The 14873-nt window shown below is 38.4% G+C and overlaps 1 protein-coding gene across 2 annotated transcripts in view; it reads right to left on the bottom strand.

Annotated features, from left to right (window-relative positions):
* Window positions 1–9741: 9741 nt before the first annotated feature.
* The window catches only part of Nsun3 (NOP2/Sun RNA methyltransferase 3), a 63545-nt gene continuing 58413 nt past the window's right edge, over window positions 9742–14873 (bottom strand). For both annotated transcript variants that reach the window (XM_004663267.3, XM_045146689.1), the window contains one exon: window positions 9742–11794. In XM_004663267.3, coding sequence (XP_004663324.3) covers window positions 11515–11794 — 280 coding nt within the window. In that variant the 3' untranslated portion in view covers window positions 9742–11514. The remainder of the gene's footprint in view (window positions 11795–14873) is intronic.

Below are 14873 nucleotides of genomic sequence, written 5' to 3'. Positions count from 1 at the left end.
ATTCCTTTGTTTTCTTTTTTATTTCTTTGAGTATAGATAAAATTATTTTTTGAAATCTCTGTCACTCATTTCATCTAAAACAATCTCATTGGGGGATATTTCTGATGAATTTATAATTTTTGGTGGGATTTTCTGTCTAGATTCTTTGTGCTTCTTATATTATAACATAGCTACTTTTGCAGCCTGAGTTGATTTGATGCTTGGGTTTTCTACTTATCTTTAGTGTTCTTGGATGTAGTAATCCAAGTTTATATACCTTCAGGATATGAGTTTAGGTATCAAGGGTAGCTGTTGTACCCCAACCCAAAAGCAGAAGTAATCCCATGTGTTGAATTTGTCTGCTAAGCAAGTATTCTAGTGGACTGGGAGAACAATGTATTGGCAAATTCTAAACTTCAACTGAGCAATATACACATTCAATAAAAGGCTGCACAGAGTATGCAAGTGTGGGGATTAAAACAAACAGATAACCTCATAAAGCCAAATCTCTAAGAGTGTGTGTTGCTCTACACCTTTAATTCTGTCATCTGGGAGGTTGATTAATTCTGTTCTGAATTGGGTTCCACGTCAGCCTGGATCTACATCAGACCCTTCCCCCAATAATGACAGAAGCAAAAGACAAAGGCCCTATAAATCTGAAAGCATAAAAGGAAACAATATTCAACCCCCAAATACAACCTAATTGAAAATGGTAGAGCCAATCAAGAATATGTAACCTATTATCTGCCCTGACATGGAAAGAGAGATTAGCACTTCCAATGCAGGGCTATGTACCTGTTTATTTATTTGTTTCTTTTCAGTTGGCTTCATTGCCTTTTGGGATGGTTCCCACCTCTATCCCTCTGTATTGTGTTAATCTCTCTTTCCATGTCAGTCTTGCCTGTATCCCTTTTAGTAGCTCCTTAGCTGATTTCCGCTATCTTTCTTTCTGGTTTATTTACTTTCCAAGGAGGCTGATGAGGTTGGAAAATGCCCTTGTTTGGTCTCTGCTCCTGTCACTCACACAGATTGGGAGCTGCAAGTGCCTCAGTGGTATTCTGGCCATTTTCCTTCTTTCTGGTGGATCTTGGTCTCTCCTGCTTCTACGCTGTGTCTAAGAAGAACCTATACACCTTCATTTTCAGAAGAAGAGTGTATTCTGCTATGGTTTTGCTTAAATCCCTTACTAAGCTGATTTGGCATGGCTCCAATGCCACCATCTTACCTGGAGGTGCCCTATCTTATTTTTTGTCTTAAGCAATTTTATAGAATTATGTAGACTTTAGGGATGCACAAAACTACAATGTACACACAATTTTACACAGAGTTATGTTCTCTTTTACATAAATATTTTAAGAAAATATGGTGGGAAAGAGCTAAATAACTTAAGAGAATATTTCACTTTTTAAGAGGTACTTCCACTACCAAAGTTTGAGATATGCAAGAGTGAAAAGCACTGTGCTTGGAAACAAAGACTGGTATGCTGCTTCTGAGAAACAAAACAAGGCTTTATGCCATGCTGGCATACATACCAGAAATGTTGGATTAGCAAAAAGAACATACTTGCCAAGAACATGAACAAATATAGCCAGTTATGCTCTTCACCTAAGTCCTTCCACCTGCTCCTGTCATCGCCTACTCAGGTCTCCAGCAAATCAATGCATCACCTCCTCCTGGACTTCTTTTCATTCCCCACTGAAGCCCAACTTTCTCCCTTGACTTCTGTGCAACCTCAGGTAGACCATTTTCAGAGGGAACAGGCCAGATCAAATACATTATCAAGCACATCAATATTGAGAAAAAGGCCTGGAATACAACAACTTAAAGTCTATATAGTATATAGTTTTATTTAAAGATCAGACAACCAAAGTTTTGAACATTTGAGGATAATTTAATGTTGTCAATAACTTAAAAGCAAATGTAATTTGTGATCATGCAAATTTTCATGCCTTAAAAAAAATACTTGTGGGCAGGAGCTGGATAGATGGCTCAGCAGTTAAGGAGCTTGTCTGCAAAGCCTAATCACCTGGGTTTGCTTCCCCCAGCACCCACATAAAGCCAGATGCACAAAGTGGAACATTTGTCTGGAGTTTCATTTGTAGCCCTGGAATGACTATTCTGTCTATGCTATCTCTCTCCTCTCTCTGCTTGAAAATAAAACATAAAACTTCTAGAGAAACTCATGCCTTTGGAAAGGATAAGATAGTTTTTGTAAGTGCCACTTTAATAATGTTTTTTTTTCCCCTGTCCTTGATGTACTGGTGGAGTACAAATTCTTTTCTATTTTAAGATTCTCTCATCTGCTTTTCTGCCCTTGAACATTCCTCACAGGTTTGAGAGATACTCCAGAAGACAATTATGGATTTATCCAATGGCATTCCAAGTTTACTATTAAACTATTTCATCCTGAAAAATTTCCACTGTATGCATGCTTAAGCATGTCTAGCATAGAGTGGTTTCTCTATTTAGTTTATAACACCCAGACCATTCTGAAAGTAGCCTGTTATTTTAATAAACTCTGGGAAAACCAATTATTGCAACTTAAAATATACCCATACTATTGCTACACAGGGAGGTTAGGAAATAATAAAACAATCTTGGGGGCTGGGGAGATGGTTCATCAGTTAAATCACTTTCAAAGCTTGCCAGCCTGGATTCAGCTTCCCAGCACCCACATAAAAGCCAGACATGCATCCTATACTCTATTGTAATGGAAAGAGACCCTTGTGCATCCATCTGTACATACACACATACAACTGTGCAAATAACTATTAATAAAACATGTTTTGTTTAAAACTCTCTGAAAGTACTTCTTTGCTAAAATAATATCAAGTCCTCCACTAGCATCCTAGCTCATTATCAGGGGAAGATATGACAAGTTGCTTAAAGAGAAATCAACCAGTAACCTGTGACACTAAATACTCTGGTAATTAGGTTTCCTAGTTTAAGTAGAAATATTCAAATATTGATGAAGTAAATAAATATAACATGTGTGTGTTGAGGGGGAGATAATTATCTAGTATGGAATGTGAAGAGCTTTGGTTTCTTCTACAGATGTAGTTAGGGATCAAGTGCATGCTCCCTTCATTATAATAAGAATCTGATATAATCAACTTATAAAGAGAAAAGGTTTGTTTTAGTCCATCCATGACTGGACAGATCAGGGTAGGAGCACATGGTATAGAGCAAAACCATTTACCTCATGTTGAAGTGAGAAACAGGGTAAGACCAATGTCCAGTAGTCTCTTTCAAAGACATGCCCCCAAAAACCTAAAATCATTCACTAGACCAAACTTCTTAAAGGTTTTATCACCTCCCAATAGAACTCCAAAGATGCCTTTAACATATAGACCTTTTCTCCCATGCATAACTATGGCAGCAAGATAAAGACAAGACTGAATTCTGTTGCAGGAAGAACATTTGGTAGTGATACCAGAAAACAGTATGAGACAGTGGATAGGAAGATGTGTGTATAAGAAAAGCTAATGACCCTTCAGAAAGACCCACTGGACAGTGTGACTCCAAATAATGTCAAGCTCTAGGGAATATTCCCACTTATGATTTGCTGACCATAATGGACACAGAAGCTGTGAGGGAGAGGAAATCAAAGAACCAGGTTGATAGGATACTGAGTAGGTTCTCCATGGAAATGTTGAATTCAGCCTCAAGCATGGCAGCATTAGCACAGGAGAGGATGTGAGTTAGATGCTGGTCCATAGTAAGTCCTCAACATCTAACCTGTACTAGGAGTGGGAACAGACTCCCTGGTAGTGCATCAAAGCCCGCCAAGCCTTACCACAGTGTCCTCTGCTCCTGAAACTTGCTTTACCCACTCAACATAGGCCTGGCTCAGAGCTACAAGTGATGCCGGAATCTTGAACTTCTCCTGTTCCAATAACCACCTTTTTTGAAATCATATCATTTCTTTTGCCAGTTCAATATTATGGGATGTAAAGAGAACATAATGAGTTAACTGTATATGGTCATTTAACCAGGTAGCTCAAAATAATACTCCCTTCGTATGGAGGAAGTAACAGATGCTGTATGTAGACATAACAGATGTATATAGATACATGACAAAGCAACAGAGTGAGAGAAATGTTTTTGAAACAGCTAGGTCTGCTCTTAACACACTGAGTTTAGATGCTCTCTGGCATCAGTTTTCCACAGAGCTGGTGTACCTGGGAGTAGTTGCCAGCCACCATTCTTGGAGGACAGCGAAGATGGAAGAAACAGGTAGATTTGTATATGTCTGCGTATTTATTAAACATAGTTTCTATACTGTAGTACTTGTAATCAGGTTTATAAATATCAGTTCAAGAGGATATCTATGATGCTCTGTGTAATAAAGCCAGTTGTACTAGTTATTCCTGCCTACACTGCCAAACAGAGTAATTTCCTGTGACATCAATGCTAGTTGTCAGCACCACATGCCTATCCTTCCCTTTCCTGAGTTGGCAGCTGTGAACTCTAAGCCCACAGTAAGCCTTTCCAACCACTGTTACCTCAGAAGGAAGCACAATTCTCCATTCCTCTAATTTCTCTGGCTTTCACTCTCATGTACCCTTTTGGAAAGGCAGTTAATACCTTAAATGGATTAATAAGTGAAAAAACTTCCTATGAAAACAATTATAAGCTAATATAAATTCAGTACTTTTTTTTCCTTTCACCCTTGCTACTCTCTTTGACTTTTGTTCATGTTTGTCACTACTTGAAATTTCATCCCACTTGTTTCTAAAAACTAGTGAAGCAGAATGTTGTGGTCCTATTTTTAATGTCTTAGTAAACTGCAGTGTTAGTCTCTGTTGATCCTCCCCAGTGGAGTACAGTTATTCACATATACAACACTCTTCCATAGCAATATGCAGTGGAAAATTCCTCTTGACAAGCCATAGCAAGCTTAATTGAGTCATGACGTATACCATCAATTAGACTACAATGAAGCAAACAGTCCTTTTCCTATGGTAGCAAATGCTTTCACAGAGTTTCAACATGTCTTTGTGGTCTAACATGCCTGAGTAAATCACTTTCTTCATTTGTAAAGAGTTATAGAGAGGTATAGATTTAATGTTTGTGTTAGAAAATTAAATTTTAAAGGGGTGATATGCTCTACTAAGTTTTAATCCTCTTTAGATTTAGTAAATCCTACTTAAAAACAAAAAAGTCTACCACTGAATTACAGTTCAATTTCCGAGTGTTTTGTTTACTCCTTAATCATTCTCTAATGATTCCAAGTCAACTCTTTCCAAGTTTAAATTTTATTATAAACGTCCCTTGTCATATTAATAAAAATTGTTTTGTCAAGATAGTATTTCTGATTTCCTCCCACTGACTTTGCAGCCTGAAGTCATTCAAAATTCTGATGTTACTTTTAATGTTTTCAGGGCAGATGCTGTTAAAGCTTTCAGCACAAGTAGTGGATTATCAGCATACATTATTTAACTTGTGAACCTCTATGTGAATATTCCTCAGGTACCCATGGGATCAGGATGATGTGATAGTTCCAATGTCAGTCTGAAAAGTAGCATTAGTAATGGGACTCATCCTTATTTCCTACCCCATTGCAGCAATAAGGCAGGGAAAGGAAAATTGTAAACCATTGATTTAAACCATATAAATGAGCTGAAAATAAATTGTGCTATCTGCTCTATTTGTCCCTAAAGCCAAATTTACCTAATATATAATACAGGTAGTCCCATTCAATTGCATTAGAGGACTACTCTGCATTTGATAAAATTGGTGCTATTGGTTCAAATTTTCTCTCTCTATCCCAGTTGAGCTACATTAGTCTATGTAGATCATCTCATATTTTTCTCCCATGCATAAACGCTTTTGGATAGAGGTATATTAGATTTGTGATTATTTATTCATGGAGCAAGTACTCAGGTAGCCGTTATTTTATACCTACCAACATTGTGTGAAAGGGTATTTTTCACAGCCCTGCTACAGGGAATAATATGTAACCTAAAAATAAAGAACAGTAGGCCACCTTGATTCCAAACCACAGATACTATCTTATGCTTTAAAAATTCAGTACTAACTATTTAAATGCATTACATTTATTTGTAGTCTTCTGCTGAAACTAGTGGCTATTCAGTGACCTCATGGCAGGGAGAAGTTAATGTGTTGGTAAGTAACCAGTATTTTTATAAAGCTACTTTGAAAGTAACTCAGTGCCATGGAAAGTAATATCAATTACTCCTTGCTTTTCAATTGACATTATAAGGTTGCTCCAAATCCCTACTCTTCAGTTCAATATCTGCAAAGGGAAAGAAGGCACCAAATCTATGTGTAGGAGATTTCTTAGTATTAAAACCACAAGACACACTTCTTTAGAACATGCCTGAAATATTTCAAAGGTTTTTCTTCCTCAAGTATTGATAAATTCAGTGATGCTCTAGGGATAGGGAATTAAATAAAATTAGAAACCTAAACTGTGGAGAATAAGGATAAAGGAAGTTGATAATCTTGAAAGTTTCAAGACCACATACTCTTTTTTTTTAATTTTTTTTAAAATTTATTTATTAGAGAGCAACAGACACAGAGAGAAAGGCAGGTAGAGGGAGAGAGAGAGAGAGAATGGGCGCGCCAGGGCCTCCAGCCTCTGCAAACGAACTCCAGACGCGTGCGGCCCCCTTGTGCATCTGGCTAACGTGGGACCTGGGGAACCGAGCCTCGAACCGGGGTCCTTAGGCTTCACAGGCAAGCGCTTAACCGCTAAGCCATCTCTCCAGCCCAAGACCACATACTCTTGTGAGACAGTGACTAGAAGAGGGGCTGGCAGGGGAGCCAGTTTTCAACTGGGTCTCCTCTTTACTTGCCAGTTTCCCAGACAAACCATAAATAGTACTGAGCCCTGGTTTTCACATTTACAAAAAGGGATTATTAACTTACTACTAAAGGCTGTTCATTTGCATGCTTTTTTAAGACAGTGTCTGTGATGGTTTGATTTAGGTGTTCCCCATAAACTTAGGTGTTCTGGAGGTTAGGTTCCCCAGCTGATGGCAATTGGAAATTAAAGTCTCCTTGGAGGTGGTACATTGTAGGGGGCAGGCTTGTGGATGTTATAGCCAGTTTCCCCATGCCAGTGCTTGGCACACTCTCCTGTTGCTATTGTCCACCTTATGTTGGCCAGGGGGTAATGTCCACTCTCTGTTCATGCCATCATTTCCCCTGCCATCATGGAGCTCCCCCTCAAGCCTATAAGGCAAAATAAACCTCTTTTCCCCACAAGCTACTCTTGGTTGGGTTATTTCTACCAGCAATGCAGGCCTGACTGCAACAGTAAAATGGTTCCGAGGAGTGGGATTGCTGCTACAATCTTGAATGTGTGGCTTTGGCCTTTTGGAGCTGACTTTCAAGAGGAATGTGGAAGGATTTGAAACTTTGGCCTGAGATGCCTTGCAGTGCTGTAAATACAGATTGATGGACTATTCTGGTCAGAGTTGAAAGGCCTGAATGTAGTAAAAACTGTGGACTGTAAGGTTTGGCTAATAATGGTGAGAAAGAGCTTTGCCTGGACTGGGCTAGCAGTTTGTGAGGGAAGTTTGTTGAAATGCCTGGGTCTTGAGAAGTTATGTAGGGTTGCTTTGTGTAGAAATGAACTGGTATGAGCAGAGGGATATGGCATAGAAAGAAAAATCTTTGGATGAACTACTGCCCATTCAGCTGCAATTGAGAGATTACAATCATTGAGATTGGCCAGCTAACTTGTACTGGGGCAACTTGAAGAATGAAGACTCTTTGGAAGGGGCCTGTGTGCTCAAGGAGTGTCCTGTTCTTCAAAGTCTGCTTTATTCCCCCCTGGATTAACAAGTTGGTACCATATCTGGTATTGTGAAGTATAAGAAATCTAGGAAAGAGAGTGTCCCTGAGTTTGCAACATGGTCTTGTGTTTTGGAAATGGCCATGGGCAGAGTGAAGCAGTGAATGCCTGCATGGAGACACTATGGAGCCAAGAGAATGAACCCTGGATTGCAGTGGAGACCCAGTGGAGATGCCAGGACCACAATGGCTGCTAAGGATAGCTGCTAGATCCCATGAAGTTTTCCAGGACTGTGAGTATCCTAGCTGGAGGAGTGGAATTGGAATGCCAAAGACTTAATGCTGGTTAGAATTATCAAAGTTGGAGATTTGTCACTGGCTAGAGTTGTTGGACTTGAAGCTACAGAGTTTGATGTTTGCCCTCATTTTAAATCTTGTTTTGGTTGAATATTTCTCTAATGTCATCTTTTGCAGTGTGAATGTTTATTCTATGCCACTATGGGTTTTTTTGAGGTTATTTTTTTGTATTATGGCTCAGTTAAAAGACCTTGGATTATGGGGATGTGTGAACATCATTAGGATTGATAAAAACTATGGGGACTTTAAAAGATAGACTGAATGCATTGCATTTTACATCATGGATGGTTAACACTTTATGGGGGCCAGGGGCAGAATGTTGTGGTTTGATTCACCTGTGCCCCATAAACATAGGTGTTCTAGAGGTTAGGTTCCCCAGCTGATGGCAACTGGAAATTAAAGCCTCCTTGGAGGCAGTGTATTTTGGGGGGCAGGCTTATGGGTGTGATAGCCAGTTTCCCCATGCCAGTGTTTGGCACACTCTCCTGTTGCTATTGTCCACCTTATGTTGGCCAGGGGGTGATGTCCACTCTCTGCTCATGACATCATTTCCCCTGCCATCATGGAGCTTCCTCTCGAGCCATTAAGCCAAAAGAAACCTCTTTTTCCCAACCCAACCAAGAAGCTCTTGATTGGGTGATTTCTACCAGCAATATGAACCTGACTGCAACAATCTGTAGGTTGTTTTGCAACAGTGTCTAATGCTACAGCCCAGGCTGGCTATGAATCTAACAATTCTCCTTCCTGTTCTTCTACCATCTAAGGTCTGATATTGCCCAGTTGTGTGATGTCATGGAATAAAAATGCTAACTCTTGGAGTCATTTTAAACCAAGAGTGATCCTGCTGCCTCTGTCATTGCTACTTATCTGATGTTTCAATGAACAACAAAAACAGTAGTATGTGAGCAAGTTGAACAGGGAATCAGCATTATGTGAGTGAAGAACAGGCCACATGGGAGCAAGGAACAAGGAACTTTGACTCCAAATTTTTCCTTAAACCTTTGCTAAAATAAAGGGGCAGGACAGGTTGAACTGTGCTGATCTAGAAAATGCTCTCTCTCAGGTGTCATCACTCTAAGCTCACCTGTTGTTTTCATCATTCCTGTGAGTAATTTATTACTTTTAACATCTGTTACTTTCAATAGTGATCAAGGTATCCCAAGCTCCCACATATTGTTGTGGGCCAAGAGTACAATCAGGTCACTGAGGAGAAAGGGCAAAGAGCATGGCTTGTAGTCACATCAGCATATCTAACTCTCCTCGTTAATATGGATCATCTGCACTATCTAGGGCAAAGGTGATCAATCTAAGGCATAGTAAATCTAGTTGCACTGTTCTAAGCACGTAGATTACATGGTAATAAAGTAACTTCATAGCTTAGTTATATGACGGGACAAGAGTTTAACAGAAAAAGGTTTCTCATAGAATTATTCTCAGAAAAGTTATTTGTAACGTCTACAGGAAGTATATCCATATTTCTTTTCCATACTTCTTTCTCACTTGGGATGAGTTAGCTACATGCTCAACAAATGTAGTGAGTATATACACTTATGTAATCATGGGAAAGTCTAATAAAATGCAACACTGAGGGTTCAAATTAAGCTTCAAAGCATTATCTAGGGAAAATGACATTCAACAAACTAACTGTGAAAATTTACTTCAAGGTTTATTTATATAAAATAAACAATACTTTTACACCTATAGTAACCAAAGACAAGATTTGAACTACAAAAATAAAACAGATCAATAAGTACAAAGTAAAACAACAACAAAAATTTTCTGTAATCATTAGCCCTTTATATGAACTGACTATACCTGATGGGGCCAAGGGATCTAGCATTATCTAAAACAGACTGGCTAGATCAATTTTCAAAAGTTGTCAATAGAACAAAGGTACAGAAAACATTTTCTTAGACCTCCCAGTGATCTGAAGATGGTTACATAAGCTTGAAATAAAATAGGCAATGAGAAAACAATCCATAATTTAATTCACAGAGTACAATGAACTATAGTGTTACTATAATCACAGTTTTTTTAAGCTATTTTCCAATTTCTTACATCAAAGTACTAACCAGGCCCGACCCTGACCAGCATCCAAGATTAGGTGAAATCAGGAATGTTCAAGGCGGCATGGCCAGTTAGAAATTTCAATTTCTAATTGGAAATATACTGCATACATTTCCTCTTTCTTTCTCCTTCCTTCTTTCCTCCATTCCCTTCCTAAAAGAAGGTCTTCTTATATAGTCCAGGCTTAAGTTGAACTTGTGATCTCCTGCCTCAACTATCTAAGTGCTGTGATTACAGGCTTACACAACCATTCCTGGCATAGTACTTCTTAATAGCTCGAAACATGAGTTTGGACTCAAGTGAAGTAATTTCTGGAGAAAATGCATGATACGAAACTGAAGATAAAACCCTAAGTATGTATGTGTATATGTGTATATATACAACATTCCCAGTATATAGCCAAACAGAGAAAGCCAGCTGTAAGATAAATGGTTCACAGACAATTCACTCTCATTAGGCATCTCCCTTGTGTGCATTAATACGTGACATCACATTCTCACATAACATTTCATAAGAGTGAAGTACAAATTCCCTCCAGATTGCAACTGTAAGATAATCAGATTCTGTAGTACTCATTATGGCTGTGATTATGTAACAAAACTCTCCAAATATAGTTTAGTTATTGCAGTTATTAATCATTCTGGTTTTGTTTCAAGTACTTGCTTTATAGCCTGCTGGATAGACTCCATTATTCTACAAGCTGAATGCCGAAAGTCAAACATGCGCATGTGAATCTGCTTTCTAAAGGCCTTTCAACATAATTTACCCTTTCAATTTGTATTTTTGAATACAAAATAAAAACTGAGGGAAAATAAAGCTGGTGTCAATAGAGTCACTGACCTTTGAAGTAAACAGAAGTCAGTCCTTAACAGAAAACAACTTCGTAAATAAGAAACCTATTTTGCTAGCATTAGAAATTGTGCTACTTAAGAAGTTAACCTCAAAAAACCAATCAGTTCTAACTAAAAAGAGTTACATTTGATAAGGAAGAAAACAGTAAGAGTGGAGGCAAATGTCCATTTTTAATGGCTCAAAACACAAATAGAGCTATACATTTTAGGCATGGAACCATGTATTCTGATTAATTTAACAATAAAATGCCAAGTAAAAGACAGAAGATTTATTATATATAACAAACACCATCTATACCACCTTAACTCATTACTACAAATATATTCTAGGAATGTTTCATCTAAAAATTCTGTAAGCCCAGGATCTGTTTTGCTAAAATATTAACTAAGTAGGATTCCAAACAGACCCAGGGAAAGTGAGTATATAATTAAATATTAACATGTACAAAACTAAGAAAAATAAATATATATTTCAGCATGGCTTACAAAATTCATATCACCATTTTCCTGTGCTCATTATCTTTTTCAATTTGGCCACATACATTGGGCCCCATGCTTTACCTTCACCAGGAATTACCAAGAGGCCACAGTCCTGCCCAGTGGGGGCAAATGTAAAATCTTTGGAGCAAGTCCTTGCTACTCCTGTAATGTCCACAGGTACAATGTTACTGCAGGAGTTTAAAACTTCATTGATCACATCTTGGTTTTCAGCCTTGGAAAGTGTGCACGTTGAATACACAAGTAGCCCTCCAGGACGTAAGGCCTTAATTGCAGACCTGTGTGTGATAACAAGAGCATTAGTTAGGTACATTAAGAGCAAGACTTAGGTTCTGAGGGAAAGGAAGATTACATGCCTGCAACTGCCCTCACTGTGACTCAGACTGTAGTATGACTAAGAAAGACTAATTAAGAAAGAAAAGATAAAGACAGTATTTGTCTGGTTGATGGTTTATGTGTTTAGGGTAGAAAAGAATATGGTAGAGCATGTGCAATGGGTTTGTCTTTGAATTAATGGTAATAACAGTAAAAACAAAGATACTAATCGAAGGCATATATAAAATGTCATTGACTCCATACTGCAGGCACTCCATGTCAAGCAACCAGGCTAAAACTAGAAGGTTTTTTAAAAAATTTTTTTGTTTATTATTTATTTATTTATTTGAAAGTGACAGAGAGAGAAAGAGGCAGATAGAAAGAGAGAGAGAATGAGCATGCCAGGGCCTCCAGCCACTGCAAATGAACTCCAGAGATGTGTGCCCCCTTTTCATCTTGTTAGCATGGGGTCCTTAGGCTTCACAGGCAAGCACTTAACCACTAAGCCATCTTTCCAGCCCTAAAGCTAGAAGGTTTTAACTAACAAAAATGAATAAATTATTTGTGGACACATAAGAAAGTATTTTTGTTGTTTCACTATAAGCTAAAAATGTACGGGTATAGCCAAGGACTGCCAGAAAAATTAAGGAAGAGAAACCCTTAAAGAATGCATAAGAAACAGAACACAAGCAATAGCCAGGGAGACAATGAAAGTTCAGGTCACAAAATGCTACAAAACAAAGGCAGAAAAGATCCACAAAAGTAGATTACCTGTTTAAAAAAAAAAAAAAAAAAAAAAAAAAAAAAAAAAAAAAAAACAATAGCTAAGAAAATGCCAAAAGGGAGCTCTTTAAAAATTTAATAAGTTTGTCAAGGTAAGGAATATTCTGTAGAAGCACTTGGAAGTTAAGGTTCAAAGCAAAACAACAGATGGACTGAAAGGCAGGTCAATCAATCTGAAATTCAATTAAGAGAATCAAAAAATAAAACAGAATTTTAGGAGAGGGTGTTGAATGAACGGAATGAGAAGATGATTTTCTTTATCTTGCATGTATGTGGTGTGTGTGCATGGATATATGCATCTGAATGTGTGTGCATATGAAGAAGGCTCAAGTTCAACATCAGATGTTTTAATTGTCTTAATTGTTCTCCACTTTAGTTTCTGAGATATGACCTCTTACTGAACTTAGAGCTTGGGACAGTTAATTTCTATTGTCAACTTGACTGGATTAGTAAAAGAGACAGGCCTCTTAGATAAGTTTGTGAAGAAGGAATGTCCAGGAAGGATGACTAACTGAGGGGATAAGACCTTCCCCCACATTGGGCAACACTTCCAGTAACAGCAATTAAATAAAAAGCTTCCAGGAAAATGTGTTTCGCCACCCCTGCCTTTTTTTTTTTTTTTTTTCTGTAGCTGCCCTTGCTACTTCTGGTGAGTATTTCTACCCTGTTGTTGCCACTCTTTATGGACTTTGAAATCCAGCCTCTTTGGCCTTCCAATGTGGATGCTCTCCAGGAATCCTTCATGCCATCAGTACCAGATTGGGACTGCTGAGGCATCTAGCCACATGGACTGAGCAGCTACCAGGTTCTCATATTCCCTACAGACAGCCAATGTTGGATTGCCCAGCTCATCTTATGTAAGCCAATCATCATAATACATATTCATACTATCAACTCTATTCCTCTAACAAAACAAAAATCCCTTATGAATACAAAATTCACTGATTCAACCAGACTAATGAACAAGTAAGCCCCAAGAATTCCCTGTCTCTACCACCTCAGTGCAAAGATACCACACAGGCAGATATCACTATAGTTAGCATTTTAATGTTGGTGGTAGGGATCCAGACTCAGGTCCTCATGCATGTGCACTAAGCACTTTACCCAGTGAACCATCACCCTGGCCCTCATTATTATTTATTGAACATTTATAAGGTACTGGACAGTGTTCTTGATGTTTAATACATATAATTAATAATCATAATGTGGATAAAACAGAACAAAATAAACAATAACAACCCCCCTCCCCAGTAGACAAGGTGGCACACGCCTGAACCCCAGCACTTGGAAGGCTGAGGCAGGAGGAATGACATGAGTTTGAGGCCAGCCTTGGTGACACAGTGAATAACATGACAGACGGGACTAAAGAGCAAGACCCTGTCTTATAAAACTGTCATATCCATGAAGATCACTTTCTTGTGATTCTATCAAGGAGACAGAATATTATAAACAACCCAGTATATCAGAGTCTGAATTATGCTTTCTGAGAATGCTATGCTGGTACCCAAATGCATATCATCTCTAAATGTAGATTGGGTTTGCAAAAGTCTTGAAGGACTTCAGTTATAATTAAGTCACTGGAAAAGGGGAGCACTGATCAAATACGGCTGGTATTCCCATAAGAGGAGGGACTTTGGACACAGTTTCAGAGAAAGACCACATGAATATTCAGGGAAAGAAGCTCTGCAAGCCATAGAGTGACATCTCAGAAGAAATGAACCTGCTAACATAGTTCTGTACCTCAAACTGACAGTCTGCAAGCTGTGATAGATACACTGTTGTGCAAGCCTATAGTACTTTGTTATCATGGCCAAAAAAGATTCATACAAACTTATATACACATAAGTACATAAATGTATATACACACTAGTGCAAAAGCATATATGCAAGAGCTTGAAAATATCTCTTTAGTGTGTAAAGTAGAGGTAGGTACTAAAAATAAAATGGGATAAAAGGATGAGAAGTCTTGGATGGTGAGGGGTACAATTTAAATAAGACTGTGTGATTAAGACCTGAGGAAGTATGGGAGCAGGCCACATGGATAGGAAGGGAGCTAACATTCTACACCAGAGAATAGCCAGTGAATAGTCCCTGAAACATGACAAAGGAGAAGAGAGCATTGTGTGTGGAAATGACAGCACAGAGTCAGGGGTAGGGAGACCCATGAACACAGCATAGACTTCAACTTTGTAACAAGTGACATGCACAAAATTAGATACAACACTGTTAAATATAAAAGGCAGCGAGAGAGAGGAGATA

Source organism: Jaculus jaculus, chromosome 4 (genome assembly GCF_020740685.1).
Source record: "Jaculus jaculus isolate mJacJac1 chromosome 4, mJacJac1.mat.Y.cur, whole genome shotgun sequence".
Lineage (NCBI taxonomy): Eukaryota > Metazoa > Chordata > Mammalia > Rodentia > Dipodidae > Jaculus > Jaculus jaculus.
This window is presented reverse-complemented; position numbering and strand designations above follow the sequence as displayed.